Consider the following 24,925-nt stretch of genomic DNA (forward strand, 5'->3'; position numbering starts at 1 on the left):
AAGAGCCTGGGTCCTCTGTAGAGCAGTGGGCACTGTTGACTGCTGAGCACTTTCCAGCCCCGCTATTTTCCTTAGTGTTTTGTTGGAGCACTGTGCCAACCATTCCTTACCGGTGTGTGTGTGTGAGGGCACGTACCCAGGGAGGCCAGAAGAGGGTGTCAGATCCTCTGGCCTGGAGTTACAGGCACTTGTGAGCTACCCAGATGTGGAGACCGCTGAGCCATCCTTTTAGCCCCCAAAAATATTGTCTTAAAAACAATTTCTGCATTAATCTGTGTTCACATGAGCATGGTGGTACATCAGTGCCTGTGCCAGATTCTCTTACAAAAACCGACCGACCAACCAACCAAATAACTTGCTTTTGACTAGTTTTAGTAGTCAGCTTGCTTTAATGCTGGAACACTTGACCTCCTAGATGCTTGGGATCTGAACCCCAGGCTTGTGAAGTAAGTGCTTTACTCACTGTGCCATCTCCTCAGATATTCTAAAATATCTTCTATTGGTTCTCTAACAAAGTTTCCTAAGCAGAAGTGACGGTTTATACCTCCACTCACTAGGGAAGCTGATGCAGGCGGCTGTTAGTTCAAAGCCAGCTTATACTACATAGCAAGATCCTGTCTCAGTAAAGAAAAGTTTTCTGATGCCTAATCCATACAAATACAAATGTTATCTTTTCATAATGCTCTATTTACTTAATTCATTCACTTATTTTGTGTGTGGTTTCTCATGCCTGTGTACACATACAGGCCAGACGAGGGTGTCCAGTGTCTTCCTCTATGACTTTCTTCAAGTCTTTTGAAACGGAGTCTCAACCTGGGGCATCTGCTTGTTTTCTTGGTGGTTGGAAGCCAGTAAGCCCCAGTGAGCCTTCTGTCTCTGCCTTCTTTGGAGCTGGGGTTACAAGTGTCCAAACGATGCACCTGGCTTGTTATATGGCTACTGGAATCCAAACTCCAGTCTGCCTGATTGCACAGTAAACCCTTAACCACTGAGTCATCTACCTCGCCCACTTAACCCATGTTCCTATTTTGTCTTCATAACTTGTGGGGTATGGATGCACAGGTGCTCTCATGCACACGGGTTTGAGACCCTGAAGTTCCCACCAGGGTCTTACTAGAATAGGGAAAGCTTTCTTGTTACCCAGTACACTGCCGTCAAAGAAAAACCTTTTGTAATTTTTTGTTTTTTCCTTGCGAATCCCAGACCAATTTTCTGTCAGCACATTCAGCCAGAGATGAGGCGGCAAGGCTGGAAGAACGCAGGGGCGTCATTGAATTCCACGTGGTGGGCAATTCTCTGAAGCAGAAACCGAATAAGAAGATCCTGATGTGGCTGGTGGGCCTACAGAATGTCTTTTCCCACCAGCTGCCTCGCATGCCCAAAGAGTACATCACACGGCTTGTCTTTGACCCGTAGGTTCAGCTCATTCTTCCGTGTTTCTTCTTTAATATGAGCAGAAACTGTTTAGATAGTGACACGCAGCCCTTGCTATCCGAACACACACACACACACACACACTCTCAGTTACACACACAAATAAATGAATGAAATAAAAAGCAGGTGAGGACTCTTCTGCATCACATTTTTTTAGCCACGAAAGCACAGAAATACTAGGGTGTCTTACTTCACAGTCCATCCGTTCTTGGTTCTGTTGTCTTAACTAGGTACCAATCTAGCCCAAGTACGGTTGCATCAAAGCTTTGTTGGATCTTCAGGCAAAGTATAGAGCATAGCCCAGACCATTTATGCAATGTGCTCTGTAAACACTGGGGAAATTATTGTGATTTATAAGTTAACCTAGAAAATTTATTGCTTTAAGTGGGGAAAAAATCCAAGGATGAGGATGTAGCTCAGTGGTAGAGGGCTCATGTAGCATGAACAAAGCCCTAGGTTCAATCCACAGTACTACAAAAACAAAAATGAAATCTACAAAAGACCAGAAATCTACAAAAGACAAGGACTTAAACATTTCCATTCAGCTGTATTTAACTTAGTTAGCCAGACAGCCTATGTAAAATATGATCTGTTCATGTGGCAAGTCAGAGTGAGGCAGTTGGGTGGGATTTCCACACAGCAGGGCTTGACAGTTCCTATATGTGCATGTTGTGTTCTTTACTGTAATGTTTTTATATCTGTCAGTGCGAACTCTTCAGAAATGCATGCCATCCTTACCTACAGCTTTGAGCTCTGAGCTTTGAGCTTTGAGCTTTCCTTCCAGCTCCATAGCCATTTCCAAGGCATTGGGCATGCCAGTTTCAGAGGCCCTCCAACCACGCACTTTCAGACTCAGGCCCTCCTTAGGGAATACTTCCTTTGTTTTGGTGGGAGCTCTGATGAAGTAGGCTTATCCTAAAGAGTCCAGGGAAATGACTGCCTGATGAGCTGGCATAGAGGAAAGAACTTACCCCAGCCCCCGATAAGCCTTCTTAGTCAATGAGGAACACCTTCAAAAGCATTTTACATAACCAAGAAAGACAATACTCTAACTTAACCTTATTCTTTTAGGAAACACAAAACCCTTGCTTTAATTAAAGATGGCCGTGTCATTGGTGGTATCTGTTTCCGGATGTTTCCATCCCAGGGATTCACAGAGATTGTTTTCTGTGCAGTAACCTCAAATGAACAAGTCAAGGTAAGAGAAACCCAGGGCCTTAGCAGAAAAGCAGAGGCAGAGGCTTTTTGCTGAAGCTGTGGAGCATGGGAAATCCCTCTCGGCTGGGCCAGAGAAGGCTCCAGGTGAAGTTCAGGCCTTTCTCAAGTTCTGTCACTGCTGTTGAGTGTGTATATGTGAGGGCAGTACCTTGTCCTGTCTATTCTCAAAAGGATTATACAGAGGTTCTGTTCAGCCTTCAGGCAGAGTGAAGGAGCCCCACACATGCCAACATGTATCCTGAAGGTAGTAGATGGCACATAGAGTTTTGAAAGTAAATCTTTGTACATTGTTAACTTACATGTAACAGCACAGTCAGTCAGACAGACACACACATACACACACGCACACACAGACACAACTTAGTTATCTCACACACAGCAAGACTCTCCTGACCTTGTCTATTAAGACAGACAAGTATTAAAGAAGTTTCAGAAGAAGTTGAATATGTTGGCCCACGTATTTAATCTCTGTATTTAGGAAGGAGAGGTGGGCAGACCTCTGTGAATTTGAGGCCACTCTGTTCTACCTATTAAATCCAGGATAGCCTGGAAGACCCTATCTAAAAATAAAAACAGACAGACAGAAAAGAAGTCGTGACAAATTTTAATAACTATATGATCAAAGTATTTATGTGGACTTGTTCCAGAATTTGCCCTTGAACTCAGAGGTGTGTGCATGCTAGACAAGCACTTTGCCGTAGAACTGCAGCCCCAGTCCCTCACATGGGTTTTGGTCTTGCTGAGGTAGTCTTCTGCCTCGGCCATGTTGTTGTCTTTGGGATAGGTTCTCTGATACTGGGAGCTAAGGCTGGGCTGTATTAGGGTCACCTCTGGTTTGCCTGGAATAATCTGGATGTACTGACAGAAAGAGCTCTTCTCTACACTCAGTCATATTCTGACTTTTTTTTTTTCTGAGACAGAGTTTCTCTGTGTAGCCTTGGCTGTCTTGGAACTGACTCTGTAGACCAGGCTGGCCTCAGACTCAGAGAGATGTGCCTGTCTCTGCCTCCAGAGTGCTGGGATTAAAGGCATGTGCCACCACTGCCCAGCTGTATTCTACTGTATTTCTCTGAGGACGTTGCTTCAGGCCTAGGAGGGTAGGGTTTTAGCATTCAACAGACTCCACAATGTGGTTCTCAATCTTCCTGATGTTGCAATCCTTTAACACCCTTCCTCATGTTGTGGTGACCTCAACCATAAAATTCTTTTTGTTTCTACTTCACAACTGTAGTACAATTTGAATCATAATGTAAATATTTGATATGCAGAATATCTGATATTTGACCCCAACGGGGTCAGGAGCCACACAGTTTGAGAACTGATACAGAGAGTATGAAGAAATTTTGTGATAAGAAGCTGTAAAGAGCATAAGAGTCAGTGGTGGCAGCAGAGAAATTGTTGGAAGGTCTGAGACAAGTCGTTCAAAAAAAGCACATGGAAGCTGCATATATAAGCCATGTATGTACTTAGTATAAACTTTCTAGAAGATCTATTTCAAAAAGCAAGTGAAAGAAAGGATAGGTCAGTTTTTCAAGTATATTTCATTTAACTAAAATTCAGTATTATGAAATTATCAACCACATCTACATTCTCTATGCTAAGTAGTTTACACTCATAGCCTGCCCCGTTTGCACTGGCCACATTCAGTTACTCAGTGGGCACAAGAGGCTGGTGGCTTCTCCATTGGCCAGTACAGTGCTAAAGACTTGATTGGTTCTTTCGGGTTCAAAGAAGTACTGCTATTCACAGAAGCCAAAAATAAGTCACTGGAAGAAATAATTTTGTTTAGAGTGTGGTTAGTTTTGGATACTTTTGTTTTCTTCTACAGTTCAAGCCCCAACCCCTTTTCCCTGTTTTCAAGGCAGAGTCTCACAGAATTGATGTTGATTTCACATTTGTTATAAAGCTAAGAATGGCCTTTACCTCCTGACCTTAGTACCTCTACTTTTTTTTCTCTCTCTCTTTTTATTGAAGCAGGGTCTCACTATGTTGCTCATATTCTCTTGAAACTCTTTATGTAAGTCAGGCTGGCCTTGAACTTGGTATTCTTGTGTTAATTTGCAGAGTGTTAGGCATTATGGGGTTATAAGCATGCAATCTAGTTCTTCAGGTTTTCTGTTTTGTTTTTGTTTGCCTGTTTTGTTTTTATACAGGGTCTCATTATGTATCTCTAGTTGCCATGGAAACTTTTTGTAGACCAGTCTGGCCTAGAACTCACAGAGATCTACTTACTTCTGCTTCCTGAAACAAATGAATTTCAGTTTTTTTCTCTAACACTCAGCATCAAATTGCAGATTCAGGCCCATCATATTTTGTCTGTGGAAGGGAAAGGTTCAAATTAGATAGAATGTCCTTTAATGCTTTTTCAAGAATTCTGACGATATGCCTTTTACATGCTGTTACTGTTGTCACCCATCTCCCAGCGTGACTAATGTCCAGATGTCTCCCAAAGTCCAGAATTTAGGACATCACTTAAAGAAAGCTGTGTTTAGCAATACAAAGGGAAAAACTTTGCCTTGAAAAACACACAAGTGTCTTGAAATTTGGGTAATTTTTTTTTTTAAAGATGGCTGTACCAAGCACTCAGTTTGGAAGAGTTTATTAAATTAAGGTGGACATGGGTACCTCTAGGGTTACCAGAGGGAAACAGAAGGTACCTTGACACTGGTGGGAAGCTCTGTCTCATGACTTCCAGGAGGGCATTTCCCTTCTCTGCCACAGCATGGACCATGCAGTCTTCTAAAAACTTGAAGGAAGCTGGCCAAACATTACAGACTCAGTAGGAATAACAAGGGGGAAAAATGTTTTTCAGGGTAGTGCAGGAATGTGGGTGAAGGGTTACTTACAGGAGCAGAAATGATTCAGAGACAGCTTATATCACCAAGGCCTGCCCAGTATGGGTGCGAGCCCCTATAAGCTGGAAATCTGGAGCCCACTGCAGAGCCTGTAGGAAACTCAGCCAGTTGGAGAGAGTTCTTTCCAGGTAGTTCAGTTGGCTTAGGAGTGTCTCTTAGTCTTTATTGCTTATATACATGTGAGGAAAGGAGGAAGCCTTGAGCATGTGAAGTCCTGAGAGAATACGTGTTCTTGCCACAGCCTGCCATGTCAGGGACCCAAGCCTCCACTCAGGGGACAATGTCAAGGCCTCTCTCCTCCCTGCCAGAGGAAGCTTCATAAATATGGTAAAGTCTTCCTCTGGTCCTCGTGCTGATTTTGATAGTGTGTGAAGAAAATGTCCCCCATGGTTTTCTTCCCTTTATACCATGTTTCTAAACTTCTGGATCATGATCCCTTTGAGGGGGGGATGTTAAGCCACCTTTTCACAGGAGTCACATAAGACCACCAGAAAACAGAGATATTTACATTATGATTCATAACAGTAGCAAAGTTACAGTTATGAAGTAGTAATGAAACAAATTTGTAGTTGGGGGTCACCACAACATGAGGAACTGTTGCAGCATTAGGAAGGTTGGGAACCGCTGCCTTAGTACTTACAGCCTGAAGACCGCTCCCCTACAGAGATTGCTCCTACTGAGATTAGCCAAACCTGTCTCCTTCTTCAGTTGTCTGCAACAATTCAGCCTCCTCCCTGTTCAACTCTATGTAATAAACATGCTGAGCTTCTAGGGCATGCTGAGCTTGGGGGTGGGGAGGAGGTTGCTGTGGTTTCTCTATTGGATCATGCAGATCTCAGGGTGTGTGTGTCCATTTGTTCTTCATTCTCAGTCTTCTTGGAGCAATTTTGAGTTTTTTGCTTCTCTGTGTGTAATGGGAATCTTACATAGGTCCTCTGGAAGAGCAACCAGTGCTCTTAACTGGGGCTGAGCCATCTCTCTAGACCCAGCCACTTGACAAACTCTTCTTAAATGCCTAACTGAATTATTTCTAACTCTTCTTCTTTTACCCATCACAAATGCATTCTTCTGAATCCATGCTACACAATAGAAATACGAGTTTCATATGTAATTCTTTTTCTAAGTCAGGCGTGGTGGCACATGACTTTGATCCTAGCAGAGTGAGGCAGAGGCAGGTGGATCACTGTGAGTTCTAGGTTAGCCTGTCTCAAAAGACCAAACTAATAAATAAATGAATAAATAAAATAAAAATTTCTAGTAGTCATTTTGCAAATGTTTATACTTTGTACTTAACCCAATATGTCCAAATATTGCCATGTCAGTACAAAGTATAAAATGTGTTTTCATATTTTTTGCTGATGGACATTTTATGCTTCTAGCTCCGTCTAATTGGCATTAGTAAGCTGCTACACTGAATAGTGCAGGTCTACACTATAATTCTACCTTTTTTTTCCTTCCCTATGCCTCTATGAATTCTTCCAGGACAGATAGAGTTCACTTGTTTTTCTATTCACATTATATCCAGACTCAGTGTCTTGCTATTGTGGTGCATGTAGGAAAAATATCCTTGGGTGACATCATGGTAGAACAATTTCCACAAAAGGGAGCTGCTGCTGCTGACTTGTATTGGCTAGAGTACCATGCCTGATAGTAGTAAGGCAAATTGAAGAAAGTTCTTAGATTGCTAAGGAGTCCCTTGCTCATGCCTTACAGAGAGAGACCGTGGTTTGGTTATTGCTTGGTTTGAGGATTCAGAAGTGGAAGTAAATAGGAGTGAGGGTCAGATCCTATACTGTGCTGTGATTCTGGGAGGTGGTGTCTATGATGTAGATGAAATCTTTTGTGTAAGGACATTGGACTCTGACTCCTGTGTTTTTTTGTTTGTTTTGTTTTGTTTCCTTTATGAGGTTCTGAAACACCGAATTCATCAGTCTTTTCTGAGCTTTGTGTGTCACTGAACAAAAGCTAATATTTGCATACTTTTTCCCATTTAGACCACTCAGGTTTTATGTTATTCTTTGTTTGTTTTTCCAGTCAAGATTTCTCTGTGCAGACCTGGCTATGAAAGTACAGAGACCCACCTGCCTCTGCCTCCCGAGTGCTGGGATTAAAAGCATGTACTGCCACCACCTAGCTAACAAGTTTTCACTTTTTAAATTAATTTTGAATTATGACTATATTAATTCTTTGAAAATTTTACACATTTGTACAACCTCTTTTCCCAAGTCTTATTTTTGAAACAACAACAACAACAACAACAACAACAAAAACTTTTTGAGACAGGGTTTCATACAGATCCTCCCACCTCAGCATTTTGAATGCTAGCATCACAGATGCACACCAGAACACTGTGCCTGTTTTCATATATTAAACCATTCAATTACTCAACGTTGTTCACAACTTTTGTTACCAATGTTTTTTGCTGACTCAGATTCTGGGTTTCTCAGGTTTTTCTTGGTCTGATAAACCAAGCTGGAAGTCCTGTGTCTGTGATGCAGTTGCTAGAAGGGTTGTTGGTGCCTGGAACAGGTAAATGCCTAGATCAGTACACACAGTACCTAGTGAAGTTCTGCATGGCTTGTTTACATCCCTCAGATATGCTAATGAGGAGCAGCACCATTCATCTACCTCCCTCCTTTCATCTTAGCTTCTCAAATACTTTCAAGATTAAGCTTACATCAGCATTCACTCTAAAAGCATCTGGCATCAGCAAGAAGGTCTTTAGGATTAAGTTTGGAGCCTCACTGTGTTATTTTCAAAGAACCAGGAACTAGTATTTCCAAGTGATGATTTTGTTTTGAACCACAGATTTTGAATGTTTTAGTTTGTGATTCCATTTCAAAATTAAGACATGCAAGAAAGGTTTGTTGCCAGGATAGTTCCTCCAAGAAAGACCCTGGCTGGTAAAATATTTAATGTGACGAACTCCTGTATGCTATCATTTTCTGTCATGTTTTTAGAAATTTCTTTTCTTGAGTATCTTTGCTTCCACCAGGGCTATGGAACACACCTGATGAACCATCTCAAAGAATACCATATAAAGCATGACATCCTGAACTTCCTCACATACGCAGATGAGTATGCCATCGGCTACTTTAAGAAGCAGGTTGGTTCCCCGTGAAGCCTTGCTCCCTCAGTCTATGTGTACACATGTGTGTCCAGGTGCATGCACTTATTTGTGAACTCTCAATGGCCAAAGCAAGACATCTTTCTGCCTTATTGCTCTGAGATAAGACAGGATCTCTCACTAAATCTGAAGCTCTCTTAAAAATTAAAAATGGAAGGGAAATTGATTTAGTTTCCAGAAAATGTTCATTTCTGACAAAGTCTGCACAGGATTCCCATCCTAGGAGCTTGCTTGTCATTCCACTCTTGGGTTTATATTCCTCCTGCTGGGATTAGTGGTGTGCACACTGCCACCCCCGGACACTTTTAAATGAAAATTTGCTTCCCGATGGGCACTGTTTGGTTTTTGATGGTTTTGCTTGTCCTGGGTCTCTCTGTGTGGCTGCTGTTCAGAGCCATGATGCTGGGAAGAACCTTCCCCTAACCCTTGGCACTAGGCTTGGCCCCGAGGGGGCACTGAGCAGCCAGCGGGACAGTGTTCTGAACAGCAACCTGATGAGTAAACCGATTTTCCTTCTAGGGTTTCTCCAAAGAGATCAAAATACCTAAAACCAAATATGTTGGCTACATCAAAGATTATGAAGGAGCCACTTTGATGGGATGTGAACTGAACCCGCAGATCCCGTACACAGAGTTCTCTGTCATCATTAAAAAGCAGAAGGAGGTAAGCTGTTGACTCCCATCCTGCTTAGGTCAGCATTGGGGTGGACTGCATTTTATGGGTTCCCCTACCCCCATGTGTGTGTGTGCGCGTGTGTGAATGCACGTGTTCTAAATTGTGTGAAATATGGCACGTATACAGTACGATGACATACTAACTTCATTAGGGTCTTTTGCATTCTGGGCCCTTTGCAATATTATCTCTTTGCTTTTATCCCACAAAGGATTGTCAAAGGCTGCTGCTGAAGTTTTAACCCTCTAGCTCACATCACCCTATTCCGCATCACTCAGGCAAATGGCATTTTTTCAGGTTCTGTTCCAGGCTACCTTTGAACTTCTAAAGTGTTAGCCTGACTCTCCCACTTGGATTTAATCATTTATCATATAGAGACATTTATTCTATTGTCTATTACTCTTCTTTACATTGCAAGCCCTGAAGTCATCCTTCCAGGTAATAACTGGTTTGTTCTCTGTAATGGAATGGCATTCTTTATGCTTACAAATCAGAAGTAGTAATATCAGAGAAGGCTCCAGATATGAGGTTACAGTGATTTAATACCTTTTAAAAGTCACAATAGCCTAAAAGAGACTCCACAAGGACTGTTTATGAAATTAATGACCTCTGGAATAGCCAGGACCGTGTCCTGGGGGCTGGGATGTGGGTGACATGTTTCATGCAGTACTTCTGTGTTCTTCCCTGACAAGTTACTGAAGAAACACATCTTCAACCCATCTGCTTTCCACTGATATCTTTAATCCTAATTCTTTTGCTTACTAGATGTGACCCATGCTTACATAGTGCCTAATGACATTAGTTACTGAGTATTTTATTTAAAGTGGGTCAGGTATGGCTGCTGTAGAAGAGCAAAAGGCATTTTATTTTAAGTTAGAAAAATCAAGATTCCTTTGTTGCATGGTCAAAGATGTCTGCCCAATAAAGGAGTTCCAAACAGGGCTGAGGGAGGATTCCTAATGCAGCAGGTGCCGCTGGCCTGCCTTTTTGAAAGAGCCGCCTCCCCCACTGTTCTTTAGGGTCTAACAAGCAGGTCTAGACATCTCTTTGGTGCATTGGTGGCTGCTGACCAGTTGACACGGGCAGTATGCGGTGAGCTGCTCATTCTGTAACCCTCCCCTAGCCAGAAGGATTCATTCCCTAATAGTATTAGAGTCCCCTGGAGTCTGCAGATCCCACTGAGAATGATCCGTCTTACTACCTAGGGGAAAGCCAGAAGCACAGAGATTATTTCAGATATCTAAAAAAGTTTCACTTTTAAAAAAAAACAAGGTTTTTTCCCTCTCTCTTCTTTTCTGTTCCCTGTTGGCTCCCCACTTTCTCTTTTACCCACCCCTCTTTGTCTCTAGTCATTTCTCACATATACTGTTGAATGGATGAGTGTTTGGAGTATTAACCTAGATTTTTGGTTTTTTGTTTTTTCACACAGATATACAATGTATCTCGCATAAACACCCTGAATTTCCTCCCTCCATCATCCAGCATCACCCCAATATATTGTCCATATGCCTCCCAACTTCATACCTTAAAACATAAGCCTCAAAATCACTAAGTCCAGTTAGTGCTGCTCAGGTACACATAAGCATGGGGTCATCCACTGAGGCACTGACAACCTGTCAGTGGCCACACTCACAAAGAAAAGTCTTCCTCCTTCAGACACTGTCGGTTCCATTAGCTTCTCGTCTAAGGGTGGGGCATCATGAATTCTTACCTCCTTCATGATACAGTTTTTAACTTTTGTGCAGATAACCAAAACTGCTATGTGCTTGCATTAGCCAAGTAGTGTCCTTAGGCCATCCTTTTGCAACATTCCCCCCTGTCTGCTGGCTCTTACATTTTTTCTGCCTTCTCTTTCACGATGCTCTCTGAGCCTTTGGGGATGAATGTGTTGATGAAGATGTCCCATCTCTGGTTGTGCTCTCATAGCCTTAGTCTCAGCATTTTGGACTAGATTTTTAAAAGAGAGCTGCAATCATACCACGATAAAATAATTGTTTTCTTGTAGAGACAGGGTAAGTGTCACTTATCCAAAATGTTCCTGACCCGAGTATTTTAGAATCTGTTTTATTTTCTTCTTCAATATTTCCATTGACTTAGATTGAGCATCTTTAATGAGAAAATCCATAATCTGAAATACTCTAAAATGTCAAACTCCACCTGTGAAAAGTCCTCTGAATAATAACAGCAGTGAGAACCGTTTTAGTCCCTGAATTGTAATTTGATCAGAATCAGCTGCAGGTGGAGAGAGAACTCTCTACTGCCCCATAGGTGAGGTAGCTTCATTGAATACCTATGTGAATTGTGGGGTAGCATGAACAAACATCAGGTCAGTGTCCAGCATAGAAGCTGATGGGACCACAGAAGAGCTAGGACCCTGTATTGTGTGAGAAAGAAAGGCACTGCTTGAGCAAGAGAAAAGGTGATAGGCAGGGAGGTATATAAGCTGCTGTGTGCACACATGTGAGTAGTTCCCCACATTGTGGAGTGTGGGGATCAGGAACTGGGGAGGAGGGAGGAGTGGCCACGGAGCCTACACAGAATCCCAGGAATCAGAATCCAGAGACAGACTCAAAGGTGCAAATCTGACTTTACTGTCCAGTGTAACAGCCTTTAAATGATTGACAGGCCGATCAAACCATCCCATCCCATTGCTACTTCAAGTACCAGTAGCAATCAGTGAGGTTGGTGCAAATATAAGGGATTTGGGGAGGGAAGGTCACCATAGGAGGCTTCTGTGAAGAAGGGGGAAGCAGTCAGTGCCCTCACCTCGGATCCATTTTGAGACTTCACTAGTGTACTAGGAGTCCCTAGTGGATCAACACTATGTGCAGCGGATCAGGACCTTTCAAGATGTAGGAGCCGCTTCACTTGATATTTCCCACAGTGGAGAATGATGTGAGACTACAAGCAGCTTGGCCTGAAGGGCCCCTGCTCACCTCTCTAGCCAGCCCTCTCCTTCCTTCTCTCTGATGGCCCATTCCTTAGTGACAAGAGGTTGTGTGAATGTTATGATATGAGTATGGTGTAAAAGAACACACACACACTCCCTTTTGTGTAAAAGCCATAGAACAACTTCCTGGGGTTCATTCTCTTCTTCTACCACATGGAATTCCAGGGACTGAACTCAGGTCTTCTGGGTTGGTGGCAGGCACTTTACCCACTGAACCATATCACTGGTCCTAGGACACTCTTACCTGCTAATTTTGTGCTTCCTACCCTTTGTCTTCTGAAAATGTGTACACCATCAGGGGCATAGTCTCCTTAGTTTATCGGAGTTGTTGTTTTTTTTTTTTTTTCTTTCTTTTTTTTTTGTTTTTTTTTTGTATGTGTGTAGCTTCTTTGACTAAACACACTTTACCCCATGCTTTTCAGATCATTAAAAAGCTGATAGAAAGAAAACAAGCTCAGATTCGAAAAGTCTACCCTGGACTTTTATGTTTCAAAGATGGAGTTCGGCAGATTCCTATAGAAAACATTCCTGGAATCAGTATGTATAGACACTTCTAAAAAGCAAAATCTCTGTTGATCCCATGGGCTATATTTGATATAATTTCCAGAATTTAGTCATTTGAAAACTTTCACCTGTCCCCTTTTCATGTGTGGTGCTTCTGGTCTTTGAAGTGGGTGGCAAGCTGGTGGTAATTCCAGCATTGGGGGACTAAGGTAGAAGGATGTAGCATTTGAGGCAAGAGTGAGTTACTACCTGGGGATAGGGATGGCAGTAATAAAGACTTTTTAATGTCTTTTTCTTTCTAACTCAACCCAGACAGCATAGCTTTTAAAAAAGTATTAATATCCATGATTTATTTGGGCCTGGCACCTGCCTACAATGCTTAGAAACAGAAGTATGTGTTAAATAGCATGGAAACTGTAGAAATGGAGGAACTGGTCTTCAAATGGTGTATAAATTAGCATGCAGAAGGTCAGAACAAGAAGTAACCTATTCTGTTCTCCAAATGGCCTGCTGTGAATGACCTGCCTTGGTGCCACTGTGACCTGCATGAACCCATTGTCTGACTTTTCTTTCTCACCCCTTTCCAAGTGTGATGGAGATCACATCAGTTATTTTAAGTTCTTATTTTACAGTAGCTTTCTTAAGAATTATTTTTTAATTCTCTAAAAATGAACTGTACTCAGTTCAATCATATGAAATGACTGGGCTTTGTAGATTAGAAACTACTAATTATCATTGGCAATCTTACTTGGTTTGAACATAAGTTCTTCTAATGACTCAGTAGCAGGCTTCCCTCCCCCCAAACACAAACACAAAAATAAAATTCTCCAGTAAAGAGGCAGGATGCCTCTTTTCATTGCATCTGTCCTGTCTCAGTCTCTTGATGCTGAGCTCCAGGTCTCACTTTCCTATGTTGTCACTGTGGCTGAGTAGTTGCCCCACTGTTGAATGCCTAATGGTGCCAGGTAGTCTTCTGATTTTACTTTATTTGTTCCCAATTTACTGGTTTTTTCCCCCTTTTTTAAAAGTTTATATATTTGGACTTTAAAAAAAATATTAGTTGCTGTCACAAGGGTTACCAGCTAGTTTCTGTAGTTGTGCTTTGTAGGTAGGTAAGTTGAGGAAAAGAATAGGTGACTTTTTTTTAAGGATAAGTAAGGAAAGAAATAGAATCCAGATCCTCCAGATACCAGGTCCCTAGAAACCAGATCTGCATTGCAAGCAGGGCATTGTCCGAACAAAACAGAGAGCAGAATATTGTTTTGAGCTAAAATAATAGCAGCATATTGTAGTGTGGTAATACAACTTGCAGTTTAAAATGTAGTAGTGTTTTTTCTCCATTTTCTCCTTTCTTTTGAAGAATTGAAATTCTTGCCTTAGCAGACACTAACTGGCTGAGACTCTAGCTCAGGGATAGAACATGTCTCACTAGTGGTGTGAGGTGTTAGCTTCCATCCTCAGTACTACAAAGGAAATTAATAAATCAAATGAGAACAGAATATGTTAATATAGCTGGCAGTCTGGGAAAACATTTATGTTGTAAGCTGTATGAGAAAGAAAATATATGCCACTAATTTTACTGTGTTTCCCCAAATAGACATTTATTAAGACATGGCTGTCATGTATGATGCTTTTGATAAGTAGTATGTTATTCTTTTGACCCAAAGCAGTTCTCATTTAGTGTTTAATTTTGTTGACATATAGGAGAGACAGGCTGGAAACCAAGTGGAAAAGAGAAAAGGTAAGCAGGCTGGGCTAGAGGATGTTAATGGAAGTGATTTTCTCACTTCCAGCACTTTAGAGGAAAAGGGCCAAGTGATATAATTGGTACAGAGAAGTTGGTGGGCCTCTTCCTAGGCTGGGACCTGTGAGGCTGAGCTGAGTGGTGGTGAGGCCTGGAGCATGAACACTAACGCTTCCTCCTCACTTTCTGTTCTTTCAAGTAAAGAGCCCAAAGACCCTGAGCAGCTTTACAGCACCCTCAAGAACATCCTGCAGCAGGTTAAGGTGGGTGTGTTTGTCCTTCATCTCATGTTCTTATTTTTGACATTATTTTCCCAAATGGCATTTTTATATGAGCTACCTAATTTATTTATTTGTTTGTTTTATTTCTCAAGAGCCATCAAAGCGCTTGGCCCTTCATGGAACCAGTGAAGAGAACAGAAGCTCCGGGATATTATGAAGTTATAAGGTTTCCCATGGGTAATGCTATTAAAATTTTCTCAGTGTAGAGCTAGAACAGGATGGTGATGTAGAAGGCAGACATTGGCTAGGGTAGACTTTACTGCCCTCTGGGGTAATGAGTGGATAATGAGTGGATTCATGATAGTGATGCTGGGGCAAAAAGGGAAGTAATTGTCAATCAGGGATATTCTGTGCATTTTTAGTACACTAGTTGTATTGAAGGCAGTTCTGATTGCAAACTGGCTATTTGGATGTAGCTGCCTGCTGGGTTACAGGTGAAAAGAAACCAAGTTTAGACTTTTTTTTTTATGGCTTGAGTCTGCCAAAAGTGGTTCTTTTTTTAATTCTTTTTTAATTACACTTTATTCACTTTGTGTCCCCCCTGTGGTTCCCTCCCTCCTCCAGTCCCAATTCCTCCCTTCCTCTACCCTCTGCATGCATGCCCCTCCCCAAGTCCTTTGATAGGGGAGGTCTTCTTTTCCTTCCTTCTGATCCTAGTCAATTAGGTCTCATCAGGAGTGGCTGCATTGTTTTCTTCTGTGGCCTGGTAATGCGGCTTCCCCCTCAGGGGGAGGTAATTAAAGAGCAGGCCAATCAGTTCATGTCAGAGACAGTCCCTGTTCCTATTATAATGGAACCCACTTGGATACTGAATTGCCATGGGCTACATCTGTGCAGGGGTCTTAGGTTATCTCCATGCATAGTCCTTGTTTGGAGTTATCAGTCTCAGGAAAGACCCCTGTGCTCAGATTTTTTGGTTCTGTTGCTCTCCTTGTGGAGTTCCTGTCCTCTCCAGATCTTACTGTTTCCCACTTCTTTCATAAGATTTTCTGCATTCTGCCCAAAGGTTGCCAATAAGTCTCAGCATCTGCATTGATAGTCTGCAGGGCAGAGCCTTTCAGAGGTCCTCTGTATCAGGCTTCTGACTTGTTCCCTCTTTTCTCCTTCTTCTGATGTCTATTCTCTTTACCTTTCTGGATAGAGATTGAACATTTTAGCAAGAGTCCTCCCTCTTGATTAGTTTCTTTAGATGTACAGATTTTAGTAGGTTTATCCTATATCATATGTCTATATGAGTGAGTATATACCATGTGTGTCTCTTAAAGAAATGTTCAACGTCTTTAGTCATAAGGGAAATACAAATCAAAATGACCCTAAGATTTCACCTTACACCCATTAGAATGGCTAAGATAAAAAACTCAAGTGACAACACATGCTGGAGAGGTTGTGGAGAAAGGGGAACCCTCCTCCATTGCTGGTGGGAATGTAAACTTGTACAACCCCTTTGGAAAGCAATCTGGTGCTTCCTCAGACAACTAGGAATAGCGTTTCCTCAAGCTCCAGCTATACCACTCCTAGGCATATACCCAAAAGGGGCTCAAGTACACAATAAGGACATTTGCTCAACCATGTTTGTAGCAGCCTTATTTGTAATAGCCAGAAGCTGGAAATAGCCCAGATGCCCCACAGTGGAGGAATGGATACAGAAATTGTGGTACATCTACACAATGGATTATTACTCAGCAATAAAAAACAAGGAAATCATGGAATTTGCAGGTAAATGGTGGGATCTGGAAAAGATCATCCTGAGTGAGCTATCCCAGAAGCAGAACATGGTTCTTATTTTAAGGAAGTTTTCAAGATAGAGAGTTGGCGATATGGCTCAGTAGTTAATAGCACTGGCTGCTCTTGCAGAGGATCAGGTTCAATTCCCAGAACCCACATGGAAGCTTATATACTGTCCCAGGGGATTTGACTTTCTTAAGCATTGCATGCATGTAGTATGCAGACATACATGTAGGCAGAATACCCATCTCTTAGTCACTATTCTATTACTGTGAGAAGACACCATGATCAAGGAAATTCTCATGAAAGAAAGAATTTAACCTGGGGCTTGCTTCCAGTTTCAGAGATTTAGTCTGTCATCATCATGGTAGGAGCATGGTGACATGCAGGCAGGAATTAGAGTAATAGCAGAGAGCTGCATCTTGATTCATAGACAGAGGGAGACACTGGGTCTGAAATTCACTCTCCTTTTTTCTTCAGCTTTCTGGATGCTGGATTACCTCATGTTTCATTCTTTTTACACTTTACTTTTGATTATCCCCTATCTGATTAGTTTTCCTTCCTTTCTTCCTTCCTTCCTTCCTTCCTTCCTTCCTTCCTTCCTTCCTTCCTTCCTTCCTTCCTTCCTTCCTTCCCTCCGTCCCTCCCTCCCTCTCCCCCTCCCTCCCTCCTTCCTTCCTTCTTTCTTGCTTTTGTTTTTGTTTTGTTTTTCGAGACAGGGTTTCTCTGTGTAGCCTTGGCTGTCCTTGACTCACTTTGTAGACCAGGTTGGCCTCAAACTCACAGAGATCTGCCTGCCTCTGCCTGCCAGAGTGCTGGGATCACAGGCGTGTGCCACCATGCCTGGCAGCGTATCTGAAGTGGTGGGTGTTAGGTGTGACCGTTCACAGACAGGCTTCCTCGGAGGCTCACGCTGGCCTTCGTGAGAACTGCCCCACAGAGGTACTGGCAATTAAACTGAGCCCCCCCCAGAAGAACAATATGAATATTAACTTTAGTGAGGTAAAGTAAATTATTTCAGCTTGAGAAATGGCTCAGCACTTAGGAGCACTGGCTACTCTTCCAGAGGACCTGACTTTGATTCCCAGAACTGATGTGGCCACTTACAACTTTCTTTAGTTCCAGTTCTGGAGGATTCTATGCTTTCTTCTGACCTCAGAGAGGACCGGGCAGGCACATGGCACACAGACATACATCAAAACAAAGTATCTATAAAATTAAAATAACAATAAATGAGTTGAATATTTGGAAAAGTTGATCATTTTTATTTCAGTGATGGAGCCTGGGGAAAAATTCATTTGTTTTAATGTTAGTAATTTATGATATTTCATCGATGAATTTACAAATATGATGTTTGTATCACATGAGAACTGTGCATTTAGTAAGCTGAGCTCAGTCTGATAATTTTTTGTGATCAAAGATTCAGTGTCAGTGTTCTGCCTGCCCCATTCAGCCTCCATGGGTCCTCCCTTGTCTCTTAGCCTCCTGGTAGCAGATGGTTCTTTTAATGTTAGTGTCACTGCAGTGTTATATACAAATCCTTCTCAGACTAATAAAGACTTAAGAATAATTATTTTGCTTAACCTATAATTTCTCTTAAATATGGCGTTAGAGTGATAAAAATGTTAGCAAACCAACAGAGTTAATTTCTTCCTAACTTACCCTTGGCAGCTGTTGAGTAGGAGGAGTCAGCATTTGCTAATGTTGTTGTTTCCTGTGCAGATCTGAAAACCATGAGCGAACGCCTCAGGAACAGGTACTATGTGTCTAAGAAGTTATTCATGGCAGACCTGCAGCGAGTGTTCACCAACTGCAAGGAGTACAACCCCCCCGAGAGCGAGTACTACAAGTGTGCCAGCATCCTGGAGAAGTTCTTCTTCAGTAAAATTAAGGAAGCAGGGTTGATTGACAAGTGATTTCTTTCCTTAGACACTCCTCAGCAGTGTGCCTAAAGCAGGTGACTTAGGTTGTTTTTTTTTTTTTTTAAAGAATTGAACATCATGTGTTGAAGAGACTTGTAATAATTAGCACTTTTGAAAAACAAAAAACCTCCTTTTAGCTTTTCAGAGACATATTTAAATGGAAATCATAGATTTTTTTTTTTTGTGGAATAGAATTTAATCTATTTACTACTATCATGTAAAATTTCTCTGGCATGTCCAGTAGCTGACTCTTGCATGGTAGAAGATCAGGGGCTTCCTCAAAACCTGGATGTGAGGAAATTGCACACAGTACCAAGATTTGGGGGAATCTAGAGAAAATTTTGACCATGAATGTCTCCATTTTTTTCTAATGGAGCATGAGAGTTTATTTTATTCTGAAGGACTTTAAGAAAGTGTCCATGATACACCTGTCAAGGTGAACTACGTGATGTTTGAAGTCTCATTGTAGACTTTTTATAAATATATATTTTTAAAACACTCATCTAGATGAGGTGCTTTGAGCAGTTCTGAAAAATGCAGCTCCCACAAAAGCAGCTGCTTTGACTTCTAAGAAAGGGACTTTTTACAAGTTCCCAGGGCTTTGTTTCTTCTGTCTACCTATTACAGACTTGAGAATGCACAACCACTGTTTAACAATTCTTGGCAGATATGTGTCCATCTCATAATTGACTTTGTTTGTGCAGGGCCCAAGTTCTAAATGACCCTTTCCCAGGCCACAAAGGTGTCAACTTGAAAACATTTGAGGCTGAGTCAATGTTAAGACATATGGCCTAAATAGAACCCAGGGAAGCCTTGCTCTACTAAGTAAGGATTCTTTGCATTTTCTGGTACATTTAACCCTACCAGCAATGTCCATGTGAACATTTCCCACTTGCACCTCCAGATTTATGTTTGTCTGAGGTGAACTGAATATTCTCATCAAAATTTAGGCCAGTATTTTAACACGTGCATTGTTTTATTGGTCCAGGGTTAGATCCCACTAACGTCCACTGTACAATTTTATTAACCAATTTGTCTTGGGACTCTGGCTTAGTGCTTGGATTTATTTCCTAATTACACTACATAGCAACGTGGACACCTGCCACCCCAGCTCTGGGAAAAACCAACTAATATACGACCATATTAAACGAAGGCCACCTTAATGGTCTCGACACTAATTTTTATGATGCAAATTTATAAACTGATTCTTTTGTAAAGGCTGAGGTTTTAAAAATGTATTTAATGTATGTTTTCTATCAGCATAAATTATATTGGGTCACTAATAGTAATTAAAAACAGCTTGCAGAGGTAGTGTGCTTGAAGGAGAATATCCTGGTATTGCTACTGAGGCTGCTTCTGACATGGAAGGGATTCCATATGTTCAGAGTGTTCACGGAAGATCACACTGAAGATGCCTCAACCTTTTGAAGTGTAAGGAACACTCTGATTGGTGTCTAGACTTTTAATGAAGAATAATACAGTTTGCATTAAGCATCTCAGCCTGGTTTTAAAAGAGCTTTGTACCGATTTTGCTGAAGCATCTGTCCAGCTTGGTATCCTGTGAAAGTTTGTTATTTCCTGGGTAGACATTCTTATAGAGTATTGTCTTTAAAATCAGATGGTCTCTTCTATATTGAAAGCATTTTTATGTTTTCTAATTTAAAAATTAATATTTTCTTATAGATATTGTGCAATAAAGCAGAAGTAGAATGTGTGGTTTTTGCAAATGCTTTAACAGCCGACAAAAACTTTACATTTGTAAAATTAATATATTGTACTGGTACAAAATAGTTTTAAATTATATTTTGAAAAATTCTATCTGGTGTTATGTTTTATTCCTCTTAGCAGTCTGAAGTCGATATTACAACGTTTCAGCTGGTATGAGCATCTATTGTACCCTTAAGCCTTAGCTCTTAAGCTTTTGTGAACATGTCTAGAATTGCTGCAGTTGTAGGGGAGTTATATAAACAAAACAAAACAAACCCTTTATGTGGGGCTAGAGAAATGGTTTGGGGTTAAGAGTACTCCCAGAGGACGTCAAGTTGATTGACAGCACCCAGATCTGGTGGCTCATAACTAACTGCCTAGAATTCCAGCTCCAGATCTGACACCATCCCGTTCTCCACAGGCACCTATACTCATGTGCAAACACACACACACACACACACCACAATTAAAATAAAATAAAATCCAGTTTTCTGGAATATCAGGAGGAAGACACTTCTTTGTCTTTTGTGTTACTCACTAACCCACCACTATTGAAAAAAAAAAATTCATTCAGAAATTAAAAAAATAAAACATATCATTTTCACTTTATATCTGTCAGAGGACTGAGGAGAGGACAAAATGCATGTGATTTTAAAACATCTTTCATCTTCAAAACTCTCTCTCTAGGAATTATATGGTATCTGGGTCAGAGGACCCAGTAGCAGTGGAGGTGTTCAATGATTCTGAGCCAGAAGCAGGGCTTTGACCTTTATCAAAAGCAATGGTGTGAAAGGCAAGTGCCATCGAACCACAGGTAGAAGGGCAGGCACTACCTATCATGGTCAAAGCCTGGATCCATGCCCACCAGTGACTGGGAGGGATAAGGGATGCACAGATGGTTATGTCAAGCCATATCTAAACTACAAGTAAGTAGGCCTAGTTGAGTCTCTCCCAAGTAAGGAATGGATGAGGGTGCAAGGGGTTTGAGTTGGGGCTGGATGTCCTCCCGCAAACTAAGTTATTTGTAGTATAAAAAAAAATTCTACTTTTGTGAATTTATTCAATGTGCATGTGTGTGAATGTGCATGTGTGCGTGTTCGGTGTAAGCCAGAGGGTTATGGTGTCTTCCTCAATCACTCTTCACCTTATGTTTTGAGGCAGGGTCTCTTCCTGAACCAAGGCTCACCAGGTTCACCAATTTGGCTAGGCTACTTAACCAGTGAATTCTAGGTACCCAGTGGCCTGTTTCCAGCAATGGTGGGGTAGGGAATCCAAACTCAGCTCTTTGTCATTTTCACAAGTACTTTATCATATGAATCATCTCCTAAAGATCATTAATTTCCTATGTGTGAATTTAGGTTCTGGGTTGTGAACTCTGGTTGTCAGCCTTGGCAGCAAGTTTCTTTTTACTGACTGAACCATCTTATGCCCTCTACCTTAACTTTCGATTACTCAACCAATAATTTAAAATAGCTACATATAGCCAGGTGGTGGTACAGACCTTTAATCTCAGTGCTTGGGAGGCAGAGGCAGACAAGATCTCTAAGTTTGAGGGCAGCCTGATCTATAGAGAGGTCCAGGATGCCCAGGGTTCCATAGAGAGATTCTGTCTTGAAACAAGCAAACATGCAAGTAAGCAAAGAAACAAACAGAAAAACCTAAAGTGGCTACATTATAACACTGTGCTGTAATGACTGGATTTTCCACGTTTCCAATTACAGAACATGAGAAGCAGATAAAAACATTAGCTTGAGGTAGTGTGGACAGGTTGACAATCTGTAACTGTTTAGAAACTGATGGTCTTTACAGTAGCACTCCCTTTAACTTAAGACATTCTAAAACTGGTTGCAGGCCTTGGCCTTTCCATATTGCTCTGAGCTCTACATGTTAACCAGTCTCCTCTAGACAAGTAAAAACATCCAAGAAAAAAAAAAAAAAAGAACGAGTTGACTCTAGAAAACATTGCAAGTTCTTATTTAAGGTATGAGATTTGGTTTGACATTATCTTTTATCGATTGGAACATTTAGATTGCTTGAGGATTAATTCGCTTGTCCTAAAACTCAGTCTTTATGCCTCAGGCTCTTAAGTGCTAGGATTACAGATGTGTGTACTAACACAGAGGCTTTAAGAGGAAAGTCCTGTGTGTGTGTGTTAGCGTGTGTGTGCAGAGGGTGCATGGGTCATATGGTGGCAGCAGTAACCAGAATCATTGCCACTCCTTGAGTTTTAGGGTTCCTGGTTGGAAAAGAGATAAAGATGCATTTAAAGTGTGATGGTTTTATAATTTTTTAAACTGACATTCTGTGTGTGTCTGGCCTGCATGTATATCTGTGAACCATATGCAGGCAGTGCCCATGAAGGTAAGGGAGGCATCAAATCCCCTGGAACTAGAGTTACAGATGGTTGTGAGCCTCCATCTTGGTGCTGGGAATTGAACCTGGATCCTGTGAAATTCCAGCCATGAGCCATCTCTCTCCAGACCTGATGCTTAGTTTTAAATGTCAACAAACTAGAATCATCTGAGTCTCAACTGAGTGCTCTTCTAGATGAGGTTAGTCTGTAAATGGTAGTCTTGATTGGTTGATGTGGGGGAAACCCCACCAGCCATTGTCCGCAGCACCAGTTTATGGGCTGAGCCCTGATGGTGTAAGAATAGAGAGGGTGGGTGGGCAGCATGGGTGCACTCATTTTTCTTTGCTCTCAACTACGGATGTGATGTGATTTAGCTGTCTGGGTTTCTGCCTTGACTTCCTCTTGGCGATGGGCTGTAACCTGGAATTGTAAGCTGAACAAGCCCTTGCTCTCCTCAGCAGCTTCTGGTCAGGGTGTTTTATCACAGCTCGGATAGGAAACTAGAACAAAGGCAGGTGAATGTTTCCAGGTTGTGTGTGCAGGAAGGGGTCAACAATGCAAACGAAAGATCCTTAAAGGAGATAAGAGCAACTACAAACTACAAAGGAAGTTGCCTTTAATGTAATCCTAGAACTCAACTCCATTTTGTGTGAGGAAAACAGCTGTTATCTTTGTCAGATTATCTGCTGCATGCTTCCGAGAGTCCATGACATGGGCTTGTTGACTGCTGACATGCCCTCATAGATGGGGATGCAATAGGAGTTACTTCCTTGCTTGAGTACTCAGTCCCTCCTCCCAGCCTCTGTGGGCCACTTTCCCCTGGGCGTACCTTGCTGGGGATTGTCTCTGGAAGGTGCTAGCTTCTGTAGGCTGGGAAGGCTAGCGGAAAGGCCCCCACTTGTGCAGCCAGGATCCACAGTGAGTGCAGACCTTGAGAGGTACTCACATTCTTGCCCCTTAGCCTCTCTCGGTAAGTAAACCTAATAAACTCATGCTTCCTCAGAGTGAACTGTTAACATACGAACCCTGCTGTAGGCCTGGTCTTACAGACGGAACCAGGCCAACCCTTTCAGCTCTCTGGGACAGAATTAAGAAGCAGTCTGCGTGGTGATTTGGCAATTGTCATTTTACATGTTCCCTTTCACACATCCCTTTCATGGTGGCCATCTCCTCACCTTGGCGTTCCTCTCAAGGCTTTAAATGGCAGCTGCTTCTGCAGTGGTTCTCAGCCTCTGAGTTGCGACCCCCAAAGATCATTGGAAAAAAAAAGATATTTAATTATAATTCATAACAGTAGCAAAATTACAGTTGTGAAGTAGAAACAAAAACACTTTTATGGTTGGGGTCATTACAACGTGAGGAACTGTACTGAAAGGTCACAGCCTATGGAAGGTTTGAGAACTGGCTTGGCAGCAAGCACCTTCACCTGCTATGCCGGCTCGCTGACCTAATTTTTTAATACCTTTGATGCCCATAAAGAGGACAGATATAAATTCCCCCAGGATACTTTTTAGTCCATAGATGAGTCCTGTCTGTTCTTGGATTTCATGAGACCATGAAATTTGTATGCTTTGGTTATGACCATCCATAGGTAGTATGTTTATCTGTCTTTGAGACAGAGCTGTATTGTCTATTGTAAGCTGGTCTAAACCTTTGTTCCTCCTGGCTCATGCTTTTGAATACTGGAATTAAGACAGGAACTGGAACCACCAAGTTTGGCTTCTTGTTCCTTTTTCCTTAATATTTGTGTATGCTGGAGGACAATTTTGAAGAGTTGCGTCTCTCCTTCAACCATTCTGTCATGTAATCAGTCTTGGTGGCAAGTACTGGCTTGAGTCCCAGTGTTCACTGTCTCTCATCCTCTCTAGGTCTCAGTTTATTATTAATTTACTTTTATTATTTATTTATAAAGTACACACTTCATCTTCATGTTGGTTTTACTTTTCTTGTGTGGTGTTGGGTACTGAAGCCAGGGTCTCATACATACTCTACTTCTCTGGCAGATACTCCTTATGGATCGATTACGGAACACTATTTGATGCCAAGAGCCAATGAGTGCTTCCATGTGGCTGTAGCACACCTAGTGAATCCTCCTTCAAGCCACAGCTCTCCCATCTTTTCTAGAAATGTAAAGCTGGGATACATTTTAGTTTCCAGCATTTTTTTGTTACATGTACCTCCTTGTAGAATTGCTCCTCTTAACACCTTTTATGTTGTAATAAACTATCACAGTCAAATGTTACCTTTTTGAGACTTGTTAATACAGAAGGAATAGAATACCAGGAAATTCAGAGGGAAGAGATTAATGTGAGGCTGGGGTGTGTCAGCGGATACGTGTAAACTGGAGGACCTGGCTAAATATCATAAAATACCCTGCTGAGGAGCCTGGTCTTTACCGAAGACCCTGAAGAGCTACAGAATATTAACTGAAGT

General features: G+C 41.7%; 1 protein-coding gene across 3 annotated transcripts in view; it reads left to right on the forward strand.

The window, feature by feature from the left end:
* Positions 1-24,734, forward strand: part of Kat2b (lysine acetyltransferase 2B) — a 114,893-nt gene extending 90,159 nt beyond the window's left edge. The window contains exons 10-19 of one of the 3 annotated variants that reach the window (XM_060369661.1): positions 1,204-1,412; positions 2,506-2,632; positions 8,503-8,613; positions 9,154-9,297; positions 12,679-12,793; positions 14,465-14,501; positions 14,704-14,767; positions 14,878-14,962; positions 18,233-18,467; positions 24,496-24,734. In XM_060369661.1, coding sequence (XP_060225644.1) covers positions 1,204-1,412; positions 2,506-2,632; positions 8,503-8,613; positions 9,154-9,297; positions 12,679-12,793; positions 14,465-14,501; positions 14,704-14,767; positions 14,878-14,962; positions 18,233-18,426 — 1,086 coding nt within the window. In that variant the 3' untranslated portion in view covers positions 18,427-18,467; positions 24,496-24,734. Of the gene's footprint in view, positions 1-1,203; positions 1,413-2,505; positions 2,633-8,502; positions 8,614-9,153; positions 9,298-12,678; positions 12,794-14,464; positions 14,502-14,703; positions 14,768-14,877; positions 14,963-18,232; positions 20,251-24,495 lie in introns of those variants that run through there. The other 2 variants (XM_060369660.1, XM_060369662.1) reach the window with 2 other exon arrangements.
* The last annotated feature ends 191 nt before the right edge of the window (positions 24,735-24,925 follow it).

This window comes from Meriones unguiculatus, chromosome 16 (assembly GCF_030254825.1).
Source record: "Meriones unguiculatus strain TT.TT164.6M chromosome 16, Bangor_MerUng_6.1, whole genome shotgun sequence".
Taxonomy (NCBI): domain Eukaryota; kingdom Metazoa; phylum Chordata; class Mammalia; order Rodentia; family Muridae; genus Meriones; species Meriones unguiculatus.